The sequence below is a fragment of the Ruditapes philippinarum genome, unplaced genomic scaffold (genome assembly GCF_026571515.1).
Source record: "Ruditapes philippinarum isolate M1 unplaced genomic scaffold, ASM2657151v2 ctg2716_1_1_1_1, whole genome shotgun sequence".
Lineage (NCBI taxonomy): Eukaryota > Metazoa > Mollusca > Bivalvia > Venerida > Veneridae > Ruditapes > Ruditapes philippinarum.
Genome location: NW_026863181.1, coordinates 123329 through 133684, shown reverse-complemented (window position 1 = coordinate 133684; position 10356 = coordinate 123329). Strand labels below are relative to the sequence as shown.

The 10356-nt window shown below is 31.9% G+C and overlaps 2 protein-coding genes across 2 annotated transcripts in view; one reads left to right on the top strand and one right to left on the bottom strand.

Moving 5' to 3' along the window:
• Positions 1-769: 769 nt before the first annotated feature.
• The window catches only part of LOC132721397 (peroxisomal membrane protein PMP34-like), a 31522-nt gene continuing 21935 nt past the window's right edge, over positions 770-10356 (bottom strand). Inside the window, exon 10 of the mRNA XM_060705696.1 lies at positions 770-1129. The gene's annotated coding sequence lies outside the window, so the exon portion shown is untranslated. The remainder of the gene's footprint in view (positions 1130-10356) is intronic.
• LOC132721400 (leucine-rich repeat-containing G-protein coupled receptor 5A-like) lies at positions 6129-9052 on the top strand. The gene is made up of 3 exons (XM_060705699.1): positions 6129-7636; positions 7946-7979; positions 8550-9052. Exons 1-3 carry the CDS (start codon positions 6353-6355, stop codon positions 8963-8965), a joined length of 1734 nt encoding a protein of 577 aa, XP_060561682.1. The 5' UTR covers positions 6129-6352; the 3' UTR covers positions 8966-9052.

Below are 10356 nucleotides of genomic sequence, written 5' to 3'. Positions count from 1 at the left end.
CGCACCTATGGTAAGATTATGATAAAGCTTTTAGCTTTAGTTACGAGGTGAATGTTAAGGCCAATGTGATCTTGACCTTAGACAAACTGACTAAAATCAACAGGTATCATCTACTATTCATGACTAACTTCCACACCAAATCTTAGGACTGTATGCCTATGGGGTTTATAGAAGAAGCATTAAAGAAGAAAAACCAATGATCCCTAGGGAGGAGCCAGATTTGACTCAAGAACAATAACGTGAATAATCCTAGACAATGGTCCGAGCTGGTCTGACCAAAGATATAATTTCAGCAACCATGTAAAGGTACATAAAATGATTTTTCATGCCAAATATATATGCTCTAGTCTGAGGGCTTTCAGAGAAGACTATTTCTTGGTAGGTATTTATGAAAAAGAGGTTTCATGCAAAATATCTAAGCTCTATCCACTGGGGCTTATTTTGACAATACAGATATCTTTCGAGTAAAAGATCTCTAGATGATGCTATATACATGTACCACATACCAAAGCCCTGTGCTTTATATCTTAAGACAAGATGAATTCTTTAATTTGAATTTTAAACCCCCTTTTTTGCCCTTTGACCTACTTATGCAACTGACCATAACCATCTGAACAACTTTAATAGGATTCCTGCGTGGTTTTTCTCATATCCAGTCATTGGTTTCTGTTGTTTAATACAAATTGTTAGCAGAGGGGTATCACAAAAGCCCACCAAGAGCACATTGTGATCAGGTAAGCTAATGAAAAAGAAGTCAGTTGATTTTGAATACATTTTTTATATTCTCTGATACAAATATATCATACATATATACTCACTCCATTCTAATATCATAAAAATAATTTTAAAAATATGTAAAAATATATCTGATAATATACATACATTATGCATGTTTTGTTACTACATAAAACAAATCTCTTATAAACACGAGGTTAAAATGGAGTCATAGTATATTTAAACTTGTCTGAAATGAAAAAAAACAACTGTTTTGATTGTAAATGAGTAAAAAGTAAAGGGTCGCACTTTCAGTTATCACTAGAAAATTATTCCGCCGCTGTAATAATGTGTCATAAACAATCGTAACGCTGTTATACTCCTTAAATTGGCTCTTCCTCCGAGAAAAGTAATCCTGAAATACAGAGAAAACTGTTATATAATTTATCCCATAGTACTCAAAGTTACCCATCAATAAGTTTTCTCAAAAAAAATAAATAGAATATAGTTTACACAAATGAAGTTTGACAAATAAAATGTTAATAAAACTAATGAAAAAAAAGACAACAAGTTTTAAAAGGTTCAATCAAACAGTGCCTGTAATTTTTCAATTTTGGAACAATTCTACAGTTATTTTCTGAAAACTATTTTAAGTTGGAAGGTATTTGAATTCAAACAGTACTTTTTCATTTAAAGTGCTATTTTTCATTGTAAACTGCCACTGCACTGTACAGGAGCCCCTTCTAAAGTGAAAAAATACTTCATGCGTCCGATATGGCATTCATACTGGTGAACATTTCAATGAAGTAACATTAAAATTCCTCCAAGAGTGTAGGAGATATGCTGCGGACAAAAATTGGACGCAATCCACCCATCAGCCAGTCCGTCAGCCCGCAAGGGGGAAAACTATAATATGACACGTTTTTCAAACCACCCAGCCACCCCTACCTCCGCCAGTTTGACCAGCTGTCCGCCCGCCCGCCAGGGGTAAAATTATAATAGGACCCGTTTTTCAAACGGGCGTATAAAAACCTGATTTTTTAATAAGAACTAGAACTGTGTCCAAAGGACACGGATGCCCCCACTGTGCAGATGTGCTCGTAAACAAGAGCATGCATATCTGTATGTAAGATTTTTATGTGGAACTTTTTATTAAAATCTGCCATCCGGTTTAAGAGGAGTTGCGTTCACAAAATTTCTATATGGTATATAGTGAAAAAATCAACAAAGGGCCATAATTCTGTTAAATTTGGTCGCAGCAAAAATTCCTTCCTTTACTTCCATCTACACATTAAGGTTGTTCATCCCTGGAAGTTTAAGCAAAATCTGCCATCCGGTTTAAGAGGAGTTGCGTTCACAAAATTTCTATATGGTATAAAGTGAAAAAATCAACAAAGGGCCATAATTCTGTTAAATTTGGTCACAGCAAAAATTCCTTCCTTTACTACCATCTACACATTAAGGTTGTTCATCCCTGGAAGTTTAAGCAAAATCTGCCATCCGGTTTAAGAGGAGTTGCATTCACAAAATTTCTACATAGCATATAGTGAAAAAATCAACAAAGGGCCATAATTCTGTTAAATTTGGTCGCAGCAAAAATTCCTTCCTTTACTACCATCTACACATTAAGGTTGTTCATCCCTGGAAGTTTAAGCAAAATCTGCCATCCGGTTTAAGAGGTTTAAGATTTCAGGACGTACGGACAGACGATAACGTTTACATTAATCGGTCATACCATTATGATATAATGGGTTGTGCAAGTTATTCAGTTATTACACTTTGCATTTTTATTGCAATATAGAAGAATAAAAAGTAGATATGGAAACGTAAAGCTGAGTAGCGTCGTTGTTAGAGAGTTCAGATTATGAGGAGAAAGTTTAGATTTTTTTTCCGAGTTCAAATCTGCAATTGTGCAATATCTTTTGTATTTGTATGTTTTTTACTTTCAAAAAACATTTTCATATTCTCTTATAAACCTGTGATCTACAATTTTGTACAATTTTAAGTTAAACTTTCAACGGTTAAATAGCAAAATTGAATGTATTTGATTTAAACAGTCATTGAACAAATTGAATAGTATTGTCAATTTAATGCTATTTAAAACTCTGAATTCAATTTGCTACATTTTTTACAATTTTGGCTCAATTGTATATTTATATACCCGGTATTCAAATATCTTCCTGTGCGGGTTGCCTCTAACTTACCGGTCGGAAGCGAATGTTTGTAAAACTAAATGTTCTCAAATTCCGGAAAGTATTGTATGAACAAAATTCACGAGGAACTTAAATCCAGATCTTTGAAAAAAAAAAAAATATATATAAGAATATATAATATATAATGCCTTTTCCAGTAATCGAACCAGGGTCTTTACACTTAGGAAGCCAACACTCAACCACTACGCTAATACGCTGAACAGTTAAAATGAATAATTATTTTGGTGATTAAAGATTTAAAGGCGATAAATAATATGCTTTTATATAAGAATTATCGACACCTCTATTTGTCAATATTGATGTAAACAGATAATGAAAGGAATAGCGTATTCAAGCTGTATTGATCAATGTTTACAATTGTTTATAGTGTGTCATGAAGAAATTTCAAAGTATAAATTAAATAGAAGGAGCTGTAAATTCTTCAATTGATTAAATAGCATGTAGCCTACCAAGGTAAATACCTAGACAGATTTATAAAGTCATGCAATAAAGGCATGAAGTGAAATATTTGAAATTCAAATTTTTAAATGGATAACATATTGTTATAATTAATCAATACAGTACAGATATCGAGGAATATGCAAATTTCTGCGAGTATCGAGTAATCTCAAAAAGCGTGACTCCGAGTGGATTATAAATTTCTCGGGTGAAAAAGAGTGACTCCGAGACAAAAACGAGTGACAATTTTGTCCGCGGGACTCCGTGAATCTCCGAGTCAAAAAGAGTGACTCCGAGAAAATAAGACTGATTTGGTACACGTATGCTTTATTTATTTATTAATTAATATAATGCCCTACCTCTAAAATAAAATCCTTCAACGCATGTATTATTCATTCAAAATAACAATGTTGTCGAAAATTCTTCGTTGATGTAAAGTATCACAAGTGAAAACGAAAGTAGACACACTTGATTCATTAATTAATTAAAGGAAAGAATAACCGATGATTTCCCGCAATTCCCGTAACGCTCAGTGTCAAAAACCTATTTAATTTAGTATTATAAAATAAGAAAATATAGACGAGCTTCTTTTTTGCATTGTTTATACAAATTTATAATTATTATGTAAGCAAAAAAAGAAGAAGAAAAAAAAAGGAAATACATGGCAAAACAACCACGTGCTTAGGTCGATTCATTCCATTGACATACTATCGTAAGGGAAATTATACTTTGTACCTGAACTGAATAAAAAAACAACATTTTCTTTAAGACAGTCTACAAAATATCTGCCTTGGAAAGTAATTTTATACTTTTAAGTCAGGCTTTTAGATAAATTTGCAGGGCTCCAGATATTTTTTTAGGGCAATGAGTATTTACTAAATTTACCAGTTACATAAATGATACCAAACTGATTTCCATGTGAAGTACATGTACGTCTCCTTTTAATTGTTGGTTGATAAAAAATCCGTGAAATACGAGATATAATACATCATTCCATACAATGCACTAGCCAAAACAGCGACACCCTATGTCGGCATGTACAGTCCTGCTTTTAACATTAATGTTTAAATTTATTTTACTATTGCTTTCAGAACAATATAGAACAGAGTTAAGAAGTTCGATCTGCTAGGCAATTCTACCGATGTTGGCAGCACAAGAAAGGACAACATTAAGGAATTCATTTATGAAATTCTACCGATGTTTGCAGGGGGAAAACAACAGGCACTGCGTCGTCTCAAAAATAAAACCATGAATTATAAAACAAGAACATTGAGATTGGCAGTGATTTTTTAAAGGCATGGCGGTCTTTTTCAATCCACATACGTACATGTACAACGCATGCCCGCTTGCTGTGACGATCAAATATGTTCATATGCTATTATAAAAATATTGTTTTATCGTCTATCATATGAACAGTACATGTACGTGAAATCGGAAGTAGTTTAATCTTTGTCAAAACTGTTTTTTATTTTTATAAAATGACATGATATAGATGATGTACAAACCATAAACAAATAAAACAAAAAGACAAATAAAATGATCATTTTATTCTTTGCTGTTTTTATTTTTTGTCAATCTGTGTAATGCTGATTACAGATGAATGAATTACGGGAGCAGTGCGCTAGGTAAGTTGAACGGCCTCTGTCAACTTGTTAACACCTCTATAACTCTTGTATTCCTCCATAATGCCTGAAATAAAAAACAAAAATCTTAATTTATTAATGATCATCACAAGACAATTGACTTTTGATATCAATATCGACATACGTCTACATATGACTTTGATAACAGATTTTCGGAGATATTCTTGGAATAAAATTACAACAATATATTACTAATTTTTATGCAGCTTTATTTAGAAACGATTAAGTTAATGTTAATTCTCAAAAATTATATATAAATCAAGTGTCTTCAAATTAAAACGGCGGATGTGACAGGTTGACACGTAACTAAAATACATGTAAACAATGGATTATGAAGAAACGTACATGCACATCATGACAATTTTTAAAACTATACAAACCAATATAAAAGTTGGGAAAGTCAATTTTTTTGATGTGCACATGTTATCAATGATTAAAATATTATGAAGATCGAAACTCATTTTCCACATTGAAAAAAATAAACACAACACAATATTTGGCACCTGAAATAAATTAGAACGGCACGTTATCGGTATTTGATGCATTTAGAAACATTTAAGATTAAGAAGTTTATATAATTAATTCATTTCTTAAAGAAGTATAAAAAAAAATGTTGGCCGTTATTATATGGATTTTTTAATCGCTTTTTGTTTTTGATAGAATTTCGGGTTCCTGTGGTTATTGCTACTGACCTAATTAATCGGGATAAAAATAAATTGAGAACTGATGACGCTTACGGAGTGATTTTTTTCTAATCAAATGTACCTTTCAATTGTTTCAGGGTAAATTGAAAACAACAACCGTAAAAATCATCTTTATTTTTCGAATGGTAATCTAAAGAATTAAATTAAATATAAAATGAGATTGCACTTTGCATTTATTTACACCAGCTAGACACCGACACGGAGTTACGCGGTAATTCTCTCTCGGAGTCACGCGCTTTTATTTTCGTCTCGGAGTCACTCTCATCACACGTTTCTCACGCGGAGTCACTCGTTTTTATGGGCAAATACTCTCGCGGAGTTGCGAGTATTTTCCTCGATCCTCGGAGGATTTTGCATATTCCTCGATATCTGTACTGTAAGTCATCAAGAAAACAAGTAAAGGTAATTAAGCACTAATATCATCTATCTAATATTTTTTTACAGTTTTGATGTGCCCTCTATTTTGGTTTATAACAGTAAAATTTAAATAGCAGAATAATTACCATATCGTATAGGTAAGCAAAAAGCTTGACTGAATCTATTACATATCTTACAGTAAAATAATTCTTTTATATTTTTTTTGAAGTTTCTTGTCTGTTTTATTTCATGCATATTTGTTTAATGTCTCAGGTCATAAATTATGGAGAATATTATGAGAATTGTTTTTATGGTGATGTTACTGTCAACAGCAGTGATTTCTCAGTCATGTACATCTCCAACAACTAGATGTGACTGTTTCCAGTTAGATGGGAAAACCATAATAAACTGTAGATACAAAAACTTAACAGCTATACCAACATTTACCAACACAAATCAGGTGTATGATGAAATCAGATTTACTTCATTTGAAGAAACTGGAACTTGCCAGCCATTTGCTGGTTGTAACAATATTCGACAGATAGGTGCTAAGGCCTTTGCTAACTTGAAAGTAAAGAAAATAGATCTGTTAAACAATCCAGTAACCTTGATCGACAATTATGCATTTGAAGGTTTAGCACCAGAAATAGAATCAATATCACTAGAAGGAGATGGGTCAAATGGAATGCCTGACCAAGCCCTTGCTGCTCTTGATGAACAACTTAAAACTCTACATCTTGAAAAATATGGAGATACATCCATTGATGCACCAATTGTTTTTCCATTTCCATATCTAGAATCACTAACAATCAAAAAATGGAAAAACCTTAAATCTATCAATGCAGACATCTTCGGTGTAATGAAAGATTTGAAGGAACTCAAGTTAATAGCATTAAGGAACATAACTATTCTTCCAGTCCCAGCTATTCAAAAGTTTTTAAAATTAACCTCATTAGATATAATGGATATTGGTATAACATCTATAGATGGAGATTCTTTCACACCAATGTCACTACTCAAGGACATTAAAATACGCAACAATATACATCTGAACACAATTGATCAAAGAACCTTTAGTGGAGTAACGGACAGTGTGGAATTCCTTGAAATAGATAATAATAATTTGAATAATAAACTGAGCCTTGAATTTCTTAGAAACGAAAACTGGCCTGCTTTAAGTCACTTAAATATTGGATATAACTTTAATTTAAGAGATCTTCCCAGTGAAATATTTAGCAAGACACCAGCTTTAGCATATTTACAGTGCCAAGACATTGGACTGACAAGTATCAACAAAGACATGTTTTCTGGTCTTGTAAGTCTTCATACACTTGATCTGGCTTATAATAACATAAGAACTGTTACAGCACAAACCTTCAAAAACTCTCCATCTTTGGTTGAACTTCGACTTCATGATCAGCAGAGTATTGATTATCTAGATATCCAGAATAATGCATTTACTGGAATAGAAACATCTTTAGAGACGCTTAGTCTCCAAAACAACAAACTGAATATTTCTCAATTCTGGATGGATTTATCAACACTTACAAATTTGTTAGTTCTTGAAGTAGACAAACACGGATAATTGAAATATAATTACCTGAATTAGAGCCTTTTAAGAAAAACAAATGGAATAACAAATTTTTACATATTGCTGACAATAAGTTTCCCTTTTTAAAAACAAAGACATTTTTTTGGGTCCAAAAGAGCACTTTTACAAACTATTAAATAAAAAAAAAAGAATACAAAATTTGATCAATGCACATTGAGGACTTTCCAGTCAGCCAAAACTGATTTTGGGTTTGGGAAAAACCTTTTTAAATTTGGGCAATTGTGATTTACCCTGGCTGTATGACGGGGTTTAAAAATTTTACAGGAAACCCAAAAACCCAGTTGCCCGTCAGGAAAAGGTAAAAATGTGCATCCCCAAATTTCCCTTGAAAACCCAATACTTTACAAAAATTTAAAAAAAATTGGAAATGTGTCCCACTGGAGGCAACATCGAAACTGTCCCAATTTATACCGGGAAAAAACCCAAAAACCAAATTCCTAAAAACACCCCCTTCTTCCAAAAAATTTGAAATTCTTATAAATAATGGGGGCCATAAACTTTCTTTAAAATGACGGGTAAAAAATGGACAGGACCCCAGGGTTTACGGGTTTAAAAACAAAGAAATGTTTATCAAATTCCCAAGGCACCTAAAAAAGGCTTACCCCGGGTCTTGATCCCAAAATCACAAAAAATTCAAAACCAAATTTTAACGTGAAAACACAAATTTTCATTTTTTCCCCTTTGTTTAAAAATTGAAAATGAATATAAAAGATCTAAAACCCAAAAAATGAAGTCAAAAAACTTTTTTCCCATCCCTAACTGACACCCCCTCTTAACCACAAAAGGGGCTCCAGAGAAAATCTCCCCGTTTGGGTGTTTTTATTTGGTAAAGTTTGGAGGAGTTTTTACTTGTTGGGGCTTATCACAGCAATTCTCTTTAATCTTCTCCGCAGCAACAAACCCAAGAAAGAAAAACCTTTGACTGAACCTGTCAGAATCTCTATGAAAGCTGATGTTCCTCATGCCAGTGGTACAGCTGAACATTTATCTGAGAAAGTGGAGAAGGGTGCATCTACTGCTGATACAAGTGTAACTGTAATCTCAAATGGAAATATCAACAATCAAAGCAGAATATCTGCCGGCAGTTACCAAACTTTAAATGAAAAAGGAGTGGATAGTAGACCTATGCCATCCTCATACGGACATTATACAAATGATATTGGAGAAAGACCACTACCAAATGCTCCTAGAGGAGCCACTGGACATGAATATGTGAATTCTGGATTTATGAATAGTGCAGATCATTTACCTGAAACATCAAAAAATGATTATAGTGAAGTTTGATACTGACAAAGGTTAAAGTTATCATTGTTCTACAGGCACAGCTGAGATTGTGAAATCCTACATGTGTCACATTCAATCAGTGCCAGCTTGTGTATTCTTGTGTAAATGACATGTTTCAAATGTAGACACTTCAATTTTATCATCCAAAGATATGGTGCTGCAGAGAACAATGAAAGCTTCAAGGTATGACAAATGTTGGTATTAAGTACAAAAAGACAACATACATTTTATGATATGAAATGTATATTTACATTATGGGAATTGTTTCTCATAAAAATTATGCTAACAACTGCATTGTGTATTAAAGTCTTGAAAACATTTCAGAAGAAGTTATAAATACAAGAAAGCTTTCACAGACTTTTAATTCTATTTAAGTAGCAATTGCAAGTTGATATACTTTTATTCACTGAATATTAAATAATCAAATGTAGCTGGTTATGATAACATCTGTGATACTTCTAACATATCAGAAAATTATTTTATATATGCAATGTATACAGTTTATCAGGCTGAGCGTAATTGTAAATATCTTGTATAAATCATTTCTAACATACACATTTTACATTCCAAAAAAGTTATATTCAACATGATGTTATATAAATTGAAGCATCAAACTGTTTAGCTTAAGATTGTAAAATATATTTATGTATCAATTAGAGTATTTACTTATGAATATAAATCAAATTTTGTAAAAATGTAATAAAGCTTTAAAATACATCAAAATCAGTCTGAATTTATGCATGACAAAACTCATGAGTAACCTAATTTTAGAAACAGCACATCAAGAAATTACGCATTTCTGTTTGTGCCCTTTGCATAAAATCCTTGTATATATTACATTTAAATCTCATAGAAACTTGCTTAAAATATCATAGAAATATTTTTAGGTGATTAGAATTGTGAATGTAATCTGCTACCAAAGACCAAAGTAATTTAGCAAATAATGAGTAATGTATATTAAAAAGACTAAGTTTGAATATGTCACATGGTGTTTACAAATACAGAAATATATTTAGTTAGTCTTTTTTGCCTGATATCAAATGATGTTAATGAGGATTTAAAATTACCTTCCAAAATTTTTTAAGACACAAAAAAATCTATTATTAACAAATCTGAATTGAATATTTTTGAATGACTTGCTGGTATCAAGAATGTCTGTCTAGCTTATACTGTTTAACCAGATAAATATTAAAGACTCTATCATGCAAGTAAAATTTTATCCAAAGATGTTTTCATACTTGTGTTATATAAAATAAAATGTATGTATGTAAACAGTTTTGTATTGTCAAATTATTGATAAAATGTGAAATATCTTTTATATCATTATCTTTACTAATTGAAAATGTGCTGATATTTTTGTAAATCTGTTTATAAAAGATTATACATGTATA

Coding starts and splice junctions, on each gene's coding strand:
- LOC132721400 (XM_060705699.1), top strand. CDS start 6,353: ATGGAGAATATTATGAGAATTGTTTTTATGGTGATGTTACTGTCAACA. Junction 7,637..7,945: donor CAAATTTGTTAGTTCTTGAA/GTAGACAAACAC, acceptor AAAATTTTACAG/GAAACCCAAAAACCCAGTTG. Junction 7,980..8,549: donor CAGTTGCCCGTCAGGAAAAG/GTAAAAATGTGC, acceptor GGCTTATCACAG/CAATTCTCTTTAATCTTCTC.